Source organism: Phyllobates terribilis, unplaced genomic scaffold, assembly GCF_046119375.1.
Source record: "Phyllobates terribilis strain yellow unplaced genomic scaffold, ASM4611937v1 Scaffold_4__5_contigs__length_816908805, whole genome shotgun sequence".
NCBI lineage: Eukaryota > Metazoa > Chordata > Amphibia > Anura > Dendrobatidae > Phyllobates > Phyllobates terribilis.
In genome coordinates, this window is record NW_027362764.1 from 792,126,633 (window position 1) to 792,145,379 (window position 18,747).

The window sequence follows — 18,747 nt, forward strand, 5'->3', positions numbered from 1 at the left end:
AGAGGTCGTCCTAGATAAGAGTAAACCCTCTCCATCTCTGTTGCTGTCGGTCTCTATCATCTGCGGAGAGAACTGTTATTTTGAACTAGCCCAACTTGACTCTGGAGGTGCCGGAAATCTCATTTCTCAGTCCCTGGTAGAGAAATACCGCATTCCCACCAAACCTCTAGCTGTACCCTTATCTGTCGCTGCCGTAGATGGGGGCCTCTTACCACATCCCATCCAACTCATCACCGAATCTATAACCCTGCAGGTGGGAATGCTGCACTCAGAGAGCATCTTCTTTCATGTTCTGCCTGGACTCTCTCACGCCCTCTTGCTAGGCCTACCTTGGCTTCAGAAACATGCACCCGTGCTTGATTGGCAGACCGGAGAAGTCCTTCGCTGGGGACAGGACTGCCATAAGACTTTAGTTCCCGTCCATCCTGTCCGTCCTTCTCCTACCCCAGCCAATCTACCTGGTCTTCCGGTTCCCTATTGGTCTTATGCGGACGTCTTTAATAAAAAGGAGGCAGAGACATTACCCCCTCATAGACCATACGACTGCCCAATCGACCTGATACCCGGCGCTACTCCTCCCCGTGGGCGTATTTACCCCTTGTCCGCTGCTGAGACCCGGTCCATGTCTGAATATATTGAGGAGAATCTGGCCCGGGGATTTATCCGGAAATAGACCTCCCCGGCGGGAGCAGGCTTCTTCTTCGTCAAAAAGAAGGACGGCTCACTCCGTCCCTGTATAGACTATACAGGCCTTAACCAGATCGCGGTGAAGAATAAATACCCCCTTCCGCTCATTCCGGAATTATTTGACCGTCTGAGGGGGGCTAGAATCTTCACCAAGCTGGACCTCCGTGGGGCGTATAACCTGGTCCGTATCCGTCAGGGGGATGAATGGAAGACGGCATTCAACACCCAGGACGGCCACTATGAATACCTGGTAATGCCCTTCGGTCTCTGTAACGCTCCCGCCGTCTTTCAAGAGTTGGTCAATGACATCTTCCGGGACCTTCTCTACTCCTGCGTAGTGGTGTACCTGGACGACATCTTGGTCTTCTCTCCGGATCTTCTCACTCACTGGAGGGATGTTCGTCAGGTCCTGCTCAGGCTCAGGCAGAACCACCTCTGCGCTAAATATGAGAAGTGCCTCTTTGAGCAGACCTCGCTTCCGTTTTTGGGCTACATAATCTCTCAGACCGGCCTACGAATGGATCCTGAGAAACTGTCTGCCATTCAGAAGTGGCCCCGACCAGAGGGGTTGAAGGCTATTCAGCGGTTCCTGGGCTTCGCCAACTACTACCGCCTCTTCATACCGCACTTCTCTTCCCGGACTGCCCCAATCTCTGCGCTCACCCGTAAGGGCACTAATCCCAGAGAATGGCCGCCCGAAGCAGAGGAAGCCTTTCTTTCCTTAAAACAGGCTTTCTCTTCCGCCCCGGTGCTGCATCGTCCGGACGGCAACAAACAATTCTTCCTGGAAGTGGACGCCTCCTCCTCTGGAGCCGGAGCGGTACTTACCCAAAAGTCGTCTTCCGGAAGAATGGTAACTTGCGACTTCTTCTCCAAACTCTTCTCCCCTTCTGAGCGCAATTATTCTATAGGAGACCGAGAGTTATTGGCCATTAAGCTGGCACTGGAGGAGTGGCGTTACCTGCTTGAGGGGGCTCTTCACCCGGTAATTACTTACACGGACCACAAGAACTTGGCTTACCTCCAGAGCACCCAGAGACTTAACCCGCGCCAAGCCCGGTGGTCCTTGTTTTTTACCCGCTTTGATTTCGTTCTTCATTTTCGCCCGGCAGACAAAAACATCAAAGCTGACGCCTTGTCCCGATCCTTCCTGGTGTCTGATCTAGAGGAGGAGCCTAAGCACATCATTAATCCCGCCAGAGTAATGCAGGTGGCCCCCGTGAATCTAAATCGTCTCCCTCCCGGTAAGACGTTCGTAACAGTACCTGATCGGAAGAAGGTCCTACACTGGGGTCACTCGTCTAAGCTAGCTGGCCACGCCGGTCAGAAAAAGACCCTCCAGCTTATTACCCGGCATTACTGGTGGCCTACCCTGCACAAGGACGTAATAGACTTTGTTTCAGCCTGTGTGTCATGCGCGGATCTCCCTGTCTCTGCCGGTTGTACGGTCATTTGGGTGGTCGCTGACCGCTTTTCCAAGATGGCTCACTTCATTCCCCTGCCGGGCCTCCCGTCTGCACCCGAGCTGGCTAAAGACTTTATCCGCCACATCTTCCGTCTTCATGGCCTGCCCCTCCACATCGTGTCGGATCGTGGGGTTCAGTTCACCTCACGCTTCTGGAGAGCCACATGTAAGCTGCTTGGCGTCTCCCTGGACTTCTCCGCTTACCACCCACAGTCCAATGGTCAAGTGGAGCGGATCAATCAGATCCTGACCAGTTACCTCCGGCACTTCGTTAATGCCCACCATTCGGACTGGGTGGATCTCCTACCATGGGCCGAGTTCTCTTACAATAATCACAAGAGCGAATCTTCCTCCAAGTCCCCGTTTTTTGTAGTCTTCGGTCAGCATCCTCGGATCCCATTTCCCGTCTCCACCTCGGTGGACAATCCGGCTGTGGAATCTCTCGTTAGCGAATTCTCCTCCATTTGGGAGAGTACCCGATTCGCACTCCTTCAGTCGTCCGAGCGGATGAAAAAACACGCTGACAAAAAACGCCTGGATCCTCCACAATTCCGTCCTGGAGATAAAGTCTGGCTCTCGTCCAAGTATGTCTGGCTCAAGATTCCTTCCTACAAGTTAGGGCCTCGATTCATCGGCCCACTGGAAGTCATCAAACAAATCAACCCAGTGGCCTATAAATTGAAACTCCCGGCCAACTTGCGGATCCCTAACTCCTTCCATGTATCTCTCCTCAAACCCGTGGTACTTAACTCTTTTTCCAAGTCTACAGGTACGCCTCCTGCTCCAGTTTCCGCTGAAAACGAGTTTGAGGTAGAGAACATTCTGGCCACCAAAAGGGTAAGAGGAAAGACCTTTTTTCTAGTGGATTGGAAGGGGTTTTGTCCTGAGGAGAGAACGTGGGAGCCCCGGGAGAACATCCATGCCCCTCTCATCCTTGATAAATTTCTGTCTGGCCTAAAAAAGGGGGGGCCTAAAGGGGGGGGTACTGTAGCGTCGGCGTCCCTGCCTCCTGCTAGGCAGGGACGCTGTTCCCCTCACCTCTCCGTGCCCGGCGTCTTCCTCCCGCTCTGCTGGGAGCGTCCACCTGCTACCTGCCTGCTAGCCAATCTGGAGGCTTAGCCGTCACTTGCTGTGACCACCTGCCTGTCCAGAGACTCTTGCTCGCTCACCTGGGAGCGTCCACCTGCTACCTGCCTGCTAGCTTATCTGGAGGCTTAGCCGTCACTTACTGTGACCACCTGCCTGTCCAAAGACTCTTGCCCGCTCACCTGGGAGCGTCCGCCTGCTACCCGCCTGCTAGCCTATCTGGAGGCTTAGCCGTCACTTGCCGTGACCACCCGCCTGTCAAGAGACTGTCCCCGTCACTTGCCGTGACCTCCTGCCCTTCTACCCAGAGACTGTCCCCGTCACTTGCCGTGACCTCCTGCCCTTCTACCCAGAGACTGTCCCCGTCACTTGCCGTGACTACCTGCCCGCCTACCCTGGGAGCCACCCGCTTCCTTACAAGGACTGCCCCTTTGTATCGTTGCTCAGAGGTTCCACCTCCCAGACCCGTTACAGCGATGCCAAGGGCCTGGACATGTGGCTGCTAACTGCCCCCTGACTGTAGAACCCATGGACTGCAGGTTTACTTGCCGGGTGTCCATGTATGCCCAAACAGTCTGCACCATGAGTGCAGACACGATGCGCAGTGAACCCCAACTGTGCCAGGTACACATCAACGGGTACCCGACGGAGGCATCTTGGACTCAAGGAGCCTGATGACGCTTGTCCATGCGGCGTTGGTTATCGAGGACAGCCCCAATGGTCGGAAAGTTGGGGTTGTTTGCATACATGGAAACCTCCGAGAGTACTCGACAGCAGAGGTTACTTTTTCCACCCTATGTGGAGAGATGAAACATGTGGTGGGAGTGGTGAAGATCCTTCCTTATGGGACTGTGTTGGGAAGAGACTTGCCCCTGTTCTGGTCCCTGTGGGAGAACAAAATTAACCTGAAGATCGCGAGTCAGGAATACCTGCCGTAGGGATCGCCAACCTAAGGACAGAGTGTAACCCGATAGGTTTCCCCCAGAGGTGTTGGCAGGAGAGGTTGAGGAGACCCCGTCGATTCCAGAGCTGGAAGTGTCACCTGGTACGTTTGGGACAGCTCAGCTCCAGGATCCCACTCTAGCCTGGGCACGAGAAAGGGTATGAGGCAGTGAGGGGAATTATATGCAAGGGACGGTATGTATCCCCCAGGATGCGCATAGAAGCATATTGAACCCGCTGGAGTGCATTACAATCACAGAAATAGCTGTGGTTGGAGTGCAGAATAAAAGTAAGTTTGGACTTGGTCAAGCTATTTGACCAAGGAAGATTTAGTAAAACCCGGCATGGGCTTTTATTCTTGGAGTGGACTCCACGATGGCAGTGGGGCGGTTCACTCCCTCCAGCCAGGTCTTACCAGTGGTTCATGTCCACAGTTTTCATTTAAAAACCTGCAACAAAGATTTCGGTGTGCTAGTTTTGTGTTTGCAAGCTGCAGACCTGGAGGCTCTGAAATACTGGCCTGTGTGACAGGAACACAGAGCCCAAGAAGGCAAAACACTGACGCACCTCAGAGTGATACGGTGGTGCAGTCGCCCGCGGAAACGGCCTGTACTTTGACGGCCCGGCTGCGATCCGGAGGATACCAATTACCATTACTTTGTGCGTTTCTGGAGAATAAAGACATTTGATTTAAACTTTTCCTGGGTCACTGCCTCATTACCGCACAGTGTGAACACCGCCGCACTACAATTTGGTGGAGAATGCAGGCAGTGTGAACTGAGGCATATGCCAGCTGCATGTCTGTCATTAGGCCTGCCACCCTGCAGCCCAAGCCCACTGACAAGATACAGGTAAATGGGGTGGCTCAGCAACCGGGTACAGAGACTGTTTTTCCACGCATGGCTGCCAACTGCCCACTGACGGCGGAACCTATTGACTGGGGGTTTACGCGCAGAGTCTCGATGTATGCCCAGACAGTCTGCACCGCAACTGCAGACACCGCATGCAGCGAACCCCGACAGTGCTAGGTACAAGTCAACGAGTACCAGACGCAGGCTCTCTTGGACTCAGGGAGCCTAGTGACTCTGGTCTATGGGTCACTGGTTGCCGGGGACAACCCCAGTGGACAGAAAGTCGGGGTTGTTTACATACATGGGGACCTCCAAGAATACTCGACTGCGGATGTTACTTTTTCCACTCCGTGTGGGGAGGTGGAACATGTGTATTGGGAGTGGGGAAGATCCTGCCTTATGGGACTGTTTTGGGAATAGACTTGCTCCTGTTCTGGTCCCCGTGGAAAAATAGAATTAACCCTCCCAGGGTAAATGTCATTCCGGGTGTGGAACCCGAAGATCCTGAGTCAGGGATACCTGCCGTAGGGGTCACCAACCTACGGACAGAGTGTAACCCAGATAGGTTTCCCCTAGAGGTATTGACAGGAGAGGTTGAGGAGACCCCATCGATTCCAGAGCTGGACATGTTCCATAGGGGAACTTTTGGGACAGCTCAGCTGCAGAATCCTACCTTTACCCGAGCCCGTGAAAGGGTAATAGATGCATTGTGAGTCTTGCCCAGAATGTCAGCTGACCACACCCACCGCAAGCTTCCGTAGCCCATTGGTACCTCTGCCTGTTATAGAAGTACCTTTTGAACTGATTGCGATAGATTTGGTGGGACCCATTGTAAAGTCAGCTCGTGGCCACCAACACATACTGGTGGTCATAGATTATGCCACCTGTTACCCAGAGGCAATACCACTTTGCCACACTTCAGCAAAACTTATCGCCCGCGAGCTGTTTGCCATGTTCTGTCGCCTTGGGCTACCTAAGGAGATCATTACAGCTCATGGGGACTCCTTTTATGTCCAAGATGACAAGGGAACTTTGTAAGCTGCTCTGGATTAAACAGTTGCACACATCGGTGTACCACCCACAGACCAATGGATTAGTGGAAAGATTTAACAAGACACTTAAATCTATCTTAAAAAAAGGTGGTCTCCAAGGGCAGGAGGGATTGGGACATATTACTGCCCTACTTGATGTTCGCTGTCCGCCAGGTACCACAGGCTTCTCACCCTTTGAGCTATTGTATGGACATAGCCAAGGAGACGTGGGAACAGGAGCCAACTCCGCACAGGAGTGTAATTGAGCACGTGACAAGCATGCAGGATCGGATAGCGGTAGTCATGCCTATAGTAAAAGAGCATCTAATCGATGCCCAGGCAGCGCAGAGTTGCACGTATAATAAAAGAGCCACGGTCAGGTCCTTTAAAGAAGGGGATCGGGTGTTAGTGTTAGTGCCCACAGCAGAGAGCAAACTCATGGCCAAGTGGCAAGGGCCATATCAAGTATGGGAAAAGGTAGGCTAAGTGAATTAGAGAGTGTACCAGCCCGGAAAGAGAAAACCGGAACAACTGTATCATGTGAACCTGCTAAAAGCCTGGAAGGAACGGGAATGTTTTATTACAGATGCGACTCCGGTTGTACCGTCTGGGAACCCTCTATCACTGGCCATGGACGCGGCCGGGGGTGAGGTTAAGATAAGTGACACTCTCACTTATGTGAGATATGTGAGGGATCATATGCGAGGGACAGTATGTGTCTTCTAGGATGTGCTTAGAGGCATATTAAACCTGCTGTAGTGCACTACAATCACAGACACAGCTGTGATTGCAGTGCAGAATAAAAGTAAAGTTTAAACTTGGTCAAGTTATTTGGCTAAGTTGGATTTAAAGGGAATCTGTCACCACTTTGGAGATATCTGACCTCTACTATGGGCATACAGGTGATAGAAATGTAACTCTATACCTACCTGTATGGCCATAGTAGAGGTCTGATGGGAATCTGTCCCCCCTGGGAGATATCTGACCTCTACTATGGGCATACAGGTGATAGAAATGTAACTCTATACCTACCTGTATGGCCATAGTAGAGGTCTGATGGGAATCTGTCCCCCTGGGAGATATCTGACCTCTACTATGGGCATACAGGTTATAGAAATGTAACTCTATACCTACCTGCATGGCCCATAGTAGAGGTGTGATGGGAGTCTGTCCCCCCTGGGAGATATCTGACCTCTACTATGGGCATACAGGTTATAGAAATGTAACTCTATACCTACCTGCATGGCCCATAGTAGAGGTCTGATGGGAGTCTGTCCCCCCTGGGAGATATCTGACCTCTACTATGGGCATACAGGTGACAGAAATGTAACTCTATACCTACCTGTATGGCCATAGTAGAGGTCTGATGGGATTCTGTCCCCCCTGGGAGATATCTGACCTCTACTATGGGCATACAGGTGATAGAAATGTAACTCTATACCTACCTGTATGGCCCATAGTAGAGGTCTGATGGGAGTCTGTCCCCCCTGGGAGATATCTGACCTCTACTATGGGCATACAGGGTATAGAAAAGTATAGATAACTCCAAAGTGGTGACAGATTCCCTTTAAGACAACCCGGCATGGGCTTTTACTTTGGGAGTGAACTACAGGATGGCAGTGGGGCGATTCACTCCCTCCAGCCGAGTCTTACAAGTGGCTCATGGCCACAGATTCCATTTAAAAACCTGCAGCAAAGGTTTGGGTGTCAGTGTTTTGTCTGCAAGCTGCAGAGCAGGTGGCCTGCAACACGGGTCTGTGTGAAGAGAACACAGAGCCAAGGAAAGCAAAACTCCTGGCGCACCTCAGCGCAACACAGCGGTGCAGTCGCCCACGATAACGGGTTTGGAGACGGACTGTGTTACGACCCAATTCTGATCTGGAGAATACTGTTTACCTTTACTTTGTGAGTTTTTGGAAAATATAGACATTTAATTTGAACTTTACTGGGTCACTGCCTCATTACCGCACAGTGTGAACACCGCCGCACTACAGTGTTTATACAGGACGAGAAATGTGAATGAAATGTTTGCATAGTGATCGCAACATCGAACATCTTGCAATAATAATAATAATAATTTTTCATTTTTATACCATAAAAAAATGTTAAAGAAGTTGTCCACTACTTTATATGAACCCCCCAATGTATCCCCCTCGGGGCCCAGAAGTGTTTTTGTAAATTCCTTGTGGAACCTTTTCTGCCTCTGAGCGGCGCTATCGCTGGCCGCTCAGAGGCATCACGTGACCCGTTACTGATGTCACGTCACGCCTCCGGTGGCTATTTTCTTGGAGTCCAACGCATAGAAGAGTGTGGAAGGTGCGGGGCTCCAGCTTTTACAAAATGTTGGCAGAGCCCCTGCACCACTGAACACCTCCTACTAGAAGCATGGGGCCCACAGCCATCTCTCGACTCCTGCCTCTGCCGGAAGGCAGAAGCTTCCGGCAGGAGCAACCCTGGGACACCCCCGCTCCACCAACGCCGGTAAGCTAAAGGTAGGATGATTAGTTGCACCCCCATTTTCCCTCCAAATTTGGGGGGAAAAAGTGTGTCTTATAATTCGAAAAATACAGTATATTATTGTGATTTTATGTGATACCAACATTAAGTAGCAAGTATTTGTGAGGTGTAAAAGAAATGATACAAAGTTTTGTAAGTATTGTAAAAATATATATCTGAAAATTGTGAGGTGCATTTGTATTCAACCCCCATGAATCAGTACTTTTTAGGACCACCTTTCGCTGCAATTACTGCGGCAGTCATTTAAGGTCTATCAGCTTTACTCATCTAGAGGTGACATTTTTGCCCCCTCTTCTTTGCATACTCGCTCTCGCTCAGATTGGACGGAGATGTCTGTGATCAGGAATTTTCACGTCTTGTCACAGATTCACTGGGATTTAGGTCTGGACTGTGACAATGCCGTTCACACACATGAATGTGCTGTGATCTAAACTATCCATTGTAGCTCTGGCAGGATGTTTAGGGTTGTTGCCCTGCTGGAAGGTGAATCTAAGCCCCAGTCTCAAGTTTTTGCAGCCTCTAACAGGTTTTCCTCCAGGATTTCCCTGTATTTAGCTTCATCCATCTTCCTATCAACTTCCAGCTTCCTTGTCACTGCTGAAGAAAAGCCTCCCCACAACATGATGCTGCCACCACCATGTGTGATGGTGGGTATGGTGTTTTCAGGGTGATGGGCAGTATTTGTTTTCTGCCACACATAGTGGCTGGTACAGGAGGAGAGAGGACCCTGCCCGCGAGGGCTCACAATCTACAATGACTTTCTTCTCACTCTTCCATAAAGTCCAGATTTGTGGAGTCTACGACAAAGGCCACGGCCCCTTTATCAGTATTTGGTCAGTATTCATTCTCAGGAGTGGGGGCCAAAACCAGAAGTGGGTGATAACGATAAATGCAGAATTGGTGACTTGTTTCTATTATACCTTTTCTCTTATTGTTCCTCACCTGGTTTTGGCTCCCACTGCTGAGAAAAAATACTGACCAAATACTGATAGTGGGGCTGTGGCCTAATAGTTGTGCTGTGGACAGATTCTCTCCCCCCCCAGCTGTGGATCTCTGTAGCTCTTCAATTGACCATGGACCTCTTGGCTACTTCTCTAATTAGTCCTCTCCTTGCTTGGGATAACAGTTTACAGTAGGTGGACAGCCGTGTCTTGGTAGGTTTGCAGTTTTTCCATGCGCCTTCCATTTTTGAATGATGGAGTGAAAAGTGCTGGATGAGATGTTTAGAGCTTGGGCTATTTTTTTATAACCTAACCCTGGTGGATTCAATTTACCAATTATGTGACTTCTGGAGGCGATTGGTCACTCAGGATTTTCATTTAGGGGTATCAGAATACAAGGGACTGAATATAAATACACATCACAATTTTCAGATTTAGATTTTTTAAATATTTAGAAAGTTAAGCATCATTTCCTTTACACTTCTTAAATAATTGCTATTTTTGTGTTGGTATATCACATAAAATCCCAGTAAAATACATTTAAGTTTGTAGTCATGGCATGAAAAATTGTGGAAAAGTCCATGGAGTATTAATACTTTTGGAAGACTCTTTACATATAGTTGTTCAAAAGATTTTCTTAAAAAACGTTCTAAGTAAAAAAAAAAGTGTATACAACCCCTGGCAAAAAATTATGGAATCACCGGACTCGGAGGATGTTCATTCAGTTATTTAATGTTGTTGAAATAAAGCAGATCACAGACAAGGCACAAAACTAAAGTCATTTCAAATGGCAACTTTATGGCTTTAAGAAACACTAAAAGAAATCAAAGATAAAAAATGTGGTACTCAGTAAGGGTAATTTTTTTCAGACCAAGCAGAGGGAAAAAATTCTGGAATCACTCAATTCTGAGGAAAAAATTATGGAATCACCCTGTAAATTTTCATTTCCAAAACTAACACCTGCATAAAATTAGATCTGCTCGTTAGTCTGCATCTAAACAGGAGTGATCACACCTTGGAGAGCTGTTGCACCAAATGGACTGACATGAATCATGGCTCCAACACGAGAGATGTCAATTGAAACAAAGGAGAGGATTATCAAACTCTTAAAAGAAGGTAAATCATCACGCAATGTTGCAAAAGATGTTGGTTGTTCACAGTCAGCTGTGTCTAAAATCTGGACCAAATACAAACAACATGGGAAGGTTGTTAAAGGCAAACATACAATGTTACAATGGACTAAGGAAAAGCAATCGTGGACTGTGGATGACTGGATGAAAGTCATATTCAGTGATGAATCGCGAATCTGCATTGGGCAAGGTGATGATGCTGGAACTTTTGTTTGGTGCCGTTCCAATGAGATTTATAAAGATGACTGCATGAAGAGAACATGCAAATTTCCACAGTCATTGATGATATGGGGCTGCATGTCAGGTAAAGGCACTGGGGAGATGGCTGTCATTATATCTTCAATAAATGCCCAAGTTTACATTGATATTTTGGACAGTTTTCTTATCCCATCAATTGAAAGGATGTTTGGGGATGATGACATCATTTTTCAAGATGATAATGCATCGTGCCATAGAGCAAAAACTGTGAAAAGATTCCTTGAAAGAAGACACATAAGGTCAATGTCATGGCCTGCAAATAGTCGGGATCTCAATCCAATTGAAAATCTTTGGTGGAAGTTGAAGAAAATGGTCCATGACGAGGCTCCAACCTGCAAAGCTGATCTGGCAACAGCAATCAGAGAAAGTTGGAGCCAGATTGATGAAGAGTACTGTTTGTCACTCATTAAGTCCATGCCTCAGAGACTGCAAGCTGTTATTAAAGCCAGAGGTGGTGCAACAAAACACTAGTGATGTATTGGAGTGTTCTTTTGTGTGTTTGTTTTTCATGATTCCATAATTTTTTCCTCAGAATTGAGTGATTCCATAATTTTTTCCCTCTGCTTGGTCTGAAAAAAATTACCCTTACCGAGTACCACATTTTTTTTCTTGATTTCTTTTAGTGTTTCTTAAAGCCCTAAAGTTGCCATTTGAAATGACTTTAGTTTTGTGCCATGTCTGTGATCTGCTTTTTTTCAACAACATTAAACAACTGAATGAACATCCTCCGAGCCAGGTGATTCCAGAATTTCTGCCAGGGGTTGTATATGAAATCAATTATCTAGTAAAAGGAATTGAATTTGTTTCTGAGGAATTGAACTATTGCCAGATAAGATAAAGTTTAGCTGTCAGTAATCCTAAAGTGCAGTCAATATTAGAGTACAGAGACGTGACATCCGATGTAAGGAAAGTGAAATTGAGAACAGTTTGTTGAAGAAATAATGCAATATGTGATAAATGTGAAGTAGTAGCTCACACCCCTGAAATTACAAGACAACATAAAAAAACTCGTGAATTTTTGGTAAAAAAAAAAATAAAAAGGTAACTAAAAATCTTTAATGCAAAAAAAAAACCCTGTTTCCTGTTAATTGATTATAGTTTTTAAAATATAGTTTAAGGGTGTCTGTAGAGCATCTGATAGTATTGTGCATCTCCTAGAATTCGTGTCGCTTCTTTGATATATGCAGAACGGTCCAAGATTACTTTTATCTGCGGCTCGTATCACAATCTGATTGTTTTTCAAAAATAAAAAGACTTTCTGTTCATTAATAGTTAATCATCTTTCCTAGATTCAGGTTTCATCCTGCTAATGTATTAAGATAAGCTTATGGAGACTCTTTCAGGAGGATAAAAGGATGATTTAGCCCAGACGCCAACATCTTGTGGTGTATTAGTATCGGTCATAATATCTTCATTCGAATAGAACGTTTTCATGGTGATGGCCTTAATAGTTTTCTTATCCATAAGCACATTTTTTTGTTATTTTGCTATTTTTATAATAGAACATTTTTATGAAAATTAATTAGTATTAGTATACAGCTGAATAAAGGATGCGATTGTAATACTACGACTCTGCTGTTTAGAATTAAAGGTCAATGGTTGTTTGCTGCTGTTTCTATCTGAAAAAAAAACAGATCAACTCCGAAATGCGTCGTCAAACATAAAACTTTCAACATGTTATGAATTATTGATCATTCGGATGTGGCAATGGTCTTTTGCTTCGAATTCCTTACCTTTTTCACTGTCTATATTCTCTTGCAGTGTAGATGAATTTATGATTACAGCACGGTTGGTCAGTGGTGAGCAATGTAGTTTTGCAGCGCTGAGGTCCTGGGTTAAAAAATCACACAAAGGAGAAGATCTCCGAGGAGTCTACAAGTTCTTGTGTTTCATGGGTTACCTGGTGGTACCGCGGTTTCCTCTCACACTCCAAAGACATATTAGATTTACATTGTGAGCCCCAATGGGGGCAGTGATGTTGTCTACAGTGCTGTGGATTACTGGTGCTATATATGGGAGTAAAATAAGTAAGGTAAATATTAGCAAAGTTCTGAGCCCCAGTGGGGACAGTTCAGCCTCATTGCTTACAAACTAAACAAGGCTCTTCTTTTCTTCTTTATGGCCAAAATAATTTTCTCCAAGAATCCTGGTCACAGCTGAACTCGGGTAATTATAAATTTGGGTGTTTAATATTTTTTGCTTATCGCATTTATTTTGCATTTCCCCCATCCCAAAAAGAATACAGTTTCTTATAAATGTAAATTCTCTGAAAAGATATGATTTGTAAAACATTTCCGCACATTGATCATAGCAGCTTCTCTACAGTTGACTTTTTTGATGCTAACTGTCGAGGATGACTCCGGAGAGACCAGGCAGATCCCACCACTGCCACCAGGCAGATCCCACCACTGCCACCAGGCAGATCCCACCACTGCCACCAGGCAGATTCCACCACTGCCACCAGGCAGATTCCACCACTGCCACCAGGCAGATCCCACCACTGCCACCAGGCAGATCCCACCACTGCCACCAGGCAGATTCCACCACTGCCACCAGGCAGATCCCACCACTGCCACCAGGCAGATCCCACCTGGTGGCAGTGCACATTTCTGTTAGTACAATAAACCTCATTTCAAGGCAGAAACATTACTGTGTCCAACAGTTATTACATAGATCAAACTGAAAGAGATGCTGCAAAAACACCAATTTTAAGAAAACATTAAGCTTAAGATTAATAGGGGTGCACAAACTTTTTCATATAACTGTATATATACATATACACACACACACACATTATATATATATATATATATATATATATATATATATATATATATATATATATATATATATAAATATATACACACACATACATACATATACACACACCCAGGTACGGTCACTGCTAACTCCACGATAACCCAAGAACTACTGGCTGCCACCCCCAATCGTTTTTTACAGGCTGATTGGACGCCTTGGTTCTGGTAGCGTATGGCTTTCTGGAGTGTGGTTTACAGAACAAAAGGAACACAACCATTATATTTTATATTTAATCCAGAACGATAGGCAGTGTTTATAAAAAATATATACAAAAGATTTTACAAAGGGAACAAAGGTATACAGTATATACAATTACACAAAATAAAAAGGAGAAACAAAAGGAACTTACTACGCTGATCACACATGGCTCAGCTAGCAAAGGAGAGCACTTCGACTGGAAACGTCCAGTGAACGGGAATCATGAATACACTGATATGTATCTGTGAAGACCCGGGGTCTTCCGTGGGCGTAACGCTACTCAGACAACACAGGGTGATGGTAAAACAGTGTGGCAATACTTTATTGAACCACAATAAACACATAGAACAGTCCCAGCAAATACCCAAGATGGTACAACAATACACAGCCTCACCCTTCCACTCTGCCCTCCTGGGATAGAACAGCTGCAACTTTGGAAACTTCCAGGGCAGACTACCCGACTACCTCAACCAGTGGCCCCCTGCTTCTGGCGGGCCCCCACAGAGAGAAGGTAGCGGCAAGCTTAGGAAGCTAGCAGTCCATCGAGGTACAAGACCAGGAGACCCAAGGGTCCAAATCTGGCCTCTCCGAGAGTTTCCATGGGGCGAGTCGACCGGTGGGTCCCTCCTGGAAACTCCAAATGTCTCCATGGGTTCTAGGAGAATGGTGGGTCCCTCCTAGCAACCAGAAAACAACATATCCATGGGGCCAGGTGACTTCTTCGTCCTCTCCTGGACTCCCCAAAATGTATCCATGTCTCTCTGATGGTTAATGGAGCAGATCCGCATCTTTCCAGTCAGGGCCGGTACCCTTAGGCTAGAATTATGCAGAATACAAATCTGTGTCTCTTTGGATGCCATGCAAGCCATCTGCTGTCCTGAAGGATGCTCCTCATTCTCTTTGTAAAGTCTTTCTGATGCTCCTTGAATCTCTGCCCAAAGTCTCATTCTGTCTCCAGCACTACAGATATCCCTGTTTATATTTACATCTGTGTGAGGTCATCAGGCACAGGTAAGAGGTAAAGGTGCAAGGCTCAGCTATTACTGTTTGAGATAATCTATTTATATAGTTTGTATCATAGGGGCTGTTGTAAATAGCTGGCTTTTAGTACAATTTGTCATTCGCATAGTAAACATGATAGTTTCCAAAGGAATAGAATTCACCATTCAAGGTTATACAAATACTGGTCTGTTCTTATTGACCAGACACAAATACACAAAGATAATAGGGTATTTCTCTTAGATTAACAAATCTAAACGTCTGGCTAATTAAGATTATAAGCCCACTCCCACTCCCGTCTCCAAGATTTCTCGTGTGCTGCGCCAATTCTTTGGAAAGCACTACCCAGGACAGTTCGATTAATTCCCAATACCCACAGTTTCAAGCAAACCATAAAAACACATTTCTTTAGACTGGTGTATCGCCTAAACACACTATCTGTCCGTCTCAGTTTTCCCCCATATTAAAATCTTCTTCAACTTCAGGTTCACACCAACCATGCACATAAAAGCCTCTGTCAGGACTGCACACATACTGGCTGGCGACCAGTCCATGTATTATTATTTATCCTATTCAGTATATCAAGGCTGCATTATACAATATATGTACTTTTTACCTTTTGTGTCTCCCCCATTTCCTCATAGACTGTAAGCTTGCGAGCAGGGCCTTCACACCTTTCGATATGAGATATGCTTATTCTGTATTGTCTGTATATGTCCCCCCTAAAATTTGTAAAGCGCTGCGGAATATGTTGGTGCTATAAAAATAAAAACTATTATATTATTATTATTATTATAAGCTGTATCGTCACAGTATCTCTCTGCAGGAACCAAGATCACCCCCTCTTGATGACTCACAACAGGGTTGGTTATCGGATGTGGCTTCAGTTTCAGGCAATTAGGAGATTTCCAATTTCCAGAATATTTCCGCCCCTGAGGGTCAAAGGCGGGATATAGCAACGTCATATTTTTACTTTTTACCTTTACCCAGAGATCAAACATGACCCGGTTCACACCAAGTATCAGATGATTATTTAATTTGAGGGATTCTAGTAAACCCACAGCACAGTGAGTGTGTCATGTCCGTACCCTTGCAACGACGTAAAAAATCTATATCTCATAAATATATCTGATCTATACAAACACCAATATTCATAACCTTCAAATCGGCACCGAACTGACTAGTTGCAGACATCCAGTTTCCTCTGAGGTAACAATAGTGACTTCTAAAAGGTGTTCGATATTCGCTTTCCTTCCTTTCAAATATTAGACTCTATGGCTGCTTCCCCACAATAGATATCCTCTTTCAGTCACCTGGGCACTACAGGGAGTCTGGGCTTCAAAAGGAGTTTTAATTAGCTTTGACCCTTCTCAGCTATATGTAATGTCCTCACTTCCCATATGTCAACTATGCAATTTTATTTCAAAGAGACTCTTGGATTGCCAGCTCTTCCTCCTTGAAATTTGGTGCGAGAGAGGAGGGAGGGGTGAATGCCCCCTCACTGGAGCTAGGTTATGGATCTTAATGTTTTCTATGATACTAAGACCTGAGCTATCTACAAAGCACTTCTCATATAGTGTACATGAATGCGGTTTCTCTCTATGGCGTCTTTCATATTTAACGAGACTTTGTTTACCTGTAAAGCATTTCCTACAAAGTGAAAATGAATATGGATTATCTCCTGTGTGTGTTCTCTCATGACTAACAAAACTATAACACCTTTTCCACATAGTGAGCAGGAATATGGTTTCCCTCCTTGGTGTGTTCTCTCATGTACAATAAGAGTTGTGTCAAAGATAACAGCAGGGGGAGTCACGCAGATCCCACCACTGTTACAAGTGTGTCAGGGATGACACCAGGGAGATCACTTATCCCACAGCTGTCACCAGTTTGCTAGGGGACGCAACTTTGCTGCCTTCAATCGTCAGGGCAATTTCGCAATTGACTGACGAGTAATGGACGAGACCGCTTCCACTACTAGGCCGGTTATTTGGGAACTCACAGTGAGCGTATGATATATACACCTGAGATTTCAATGCATGGAATATGAGTAAATATATATACAGTACAGACCAAAAGTTTGGACACACCTTCTCATTTAAAGATTTTCTGTATTTTCATGACTTTGAAAATTGTATATTCACACCGAAGGCATCAAAACTATGAATTACCACATGTGGAATTATATACTTAACAAAAAAGTGTGAAACAACTGAAAATATGTCTTATATTCTAGGTTCTTCACAGTAGTCACCTTTTGGTTTGATGACTGCTTTGCACACTGTTGGCATTGTCTTGATGAGCTTCAAGAGGTAGTCACCGGAAATGGTCTTCACTTCACAGGTGTGCCCTGTCAAGTTTAATAAGTGGGATTTCTTACCTTATAAATGGGGTTGGGACCATCAGTTGTGTTGTGCAGAAGTCTGGTTGATACACAGCTGATAGTCCTACTGAATAGACTGTTAGAATTTGTATTATGGCAAGAAAACACCAAGGTTACTTACCGGTAGCCGGTTTTTCCTGAGCCCATGACAGCACACCTTGAGAGAGAGGTTCCGCCCCACCAAGGACAGGAAACCGTCTGAAATAAAAGGGCGGCACCTCTCCCTCGCTTCACTTGTTTATAGAGCATTGAGAGGACCTCCCTAAACAGGTTAGGCATATAACCAACACCTACAATATATATACATATATATAACACCCAAAACAGTGCACACCAGGGTGTGAGAAACAGAAAAAATAGGGAGGGAAAACTACGGGTGCTGTCATGGGCTCAGGAAAAAACGGCTACCAGTAAGTAGCCTTGGTGTTTTCCCCTCCCCCATGACAGCGCACCTTGAGAGAATTTTGAAGAATTTATGAGCACCCTAGGGAGGGACCACAGCCTGAAGTACCCTTCTCCCAAAGGTGAGATCAGAAGAGGATAGATCCAATCGATAGTGCTTAAAGAAGGTGGATGGTGTAGACCAAGTAGCAGCCCTACATATCTGCTCGATCGAGACGTCTGCTCTCTCTGCCCAGGAGGTTGCGACGGCTCTGGTGGAATGAGCCCTCACATTGTCCGGGGCTGGAACCCCTGTGGAAGTATAGGCTAAGCAAATGGCCTCCCTGAGCCACCTAGAGATGGTACCCTTGGACACCCCGTGACCTTTCCTATACCCTTGAAAGGCCAGGAACAAAGAATAGTCTTTCCTCCACAGACTAGTCATGTGAATGTACTGTAGCAGGGACCTCCTAACATCTAGGCTATGGAACCTGACTTCCCCTGGGTTCTTGGGGTCTGCTGCAGAATGAGGGTAGCACAATCTCCTGACTACGGTGAAATCTAGATACCACCTTGGGAAGGTATGCTGGATCTAGCCGCAAGGTGACCCTATCCTCAAAGATTTGTGTGTAAGGAGGATTAACCGAGAGGGCCTGCAGATCACTCACCCTACGGGCTGACGTTAAGGCCACTAGGAGGATGGTCTTAAGGGTGAGAATTTTTGGAGAGACCTTGTGTAGGGGTTCGAATGGTTCACTAGTAAGAGCGTTCAAGACTAAATTCAGGTCCCAAGGAGGAACACCCATGGACCTAACCGGTCCTGCTCTGGCACAGGACTTGATAAACCTCGAGATCCACCTATTCCCAGCCAGATTACAATTGTAGAGTGCTCCCTACGCTGAAACTTGAACCTTAAGGGTCCCTGTAGCTAGACCCAGGTCCCGCCCCTTTTGCAGAAATTCCAGGATCCCTCTGATCGGAGGTTTGCTCGATAGCGGGATATCTATAAACTCTAGGAATTTACCCCAAACCCTGCTATAAATCTTAGTTGTAATTGG

At 46.0% G+C, this 18,747-nt stretch overlaps 1 protein-coding gene across 1 annotated transcript in view; it reads right to left on the minus strand.

Moving 5' to 3' along the window:
* The window catches only part of LOC141264727 (uncharacterized), a 161,102-nt gene that overhangs the window by 95,329 nt on the left and 47,026 nt on the right, over nucleotides 1-18,747 (minus strand). Inside the window, exons 7-8 of the mRNA XM_073676988.1 lie at nucleotides 16,428-16,575; nucleotides 15,783-15,857 (exon numbers count right to left, since the gene is read on the minus strand). Coding sequence (XP_073533089.1) covers nucleotides 15,783-15,857; nucleotides 16,428-16,575 — 223 coding nt within the window. The remainder of the gene's footprint in view (nucleotides 1-15,782; nucleotides 15,858-16,427; nucleotides 16,576-18,747) is intronic.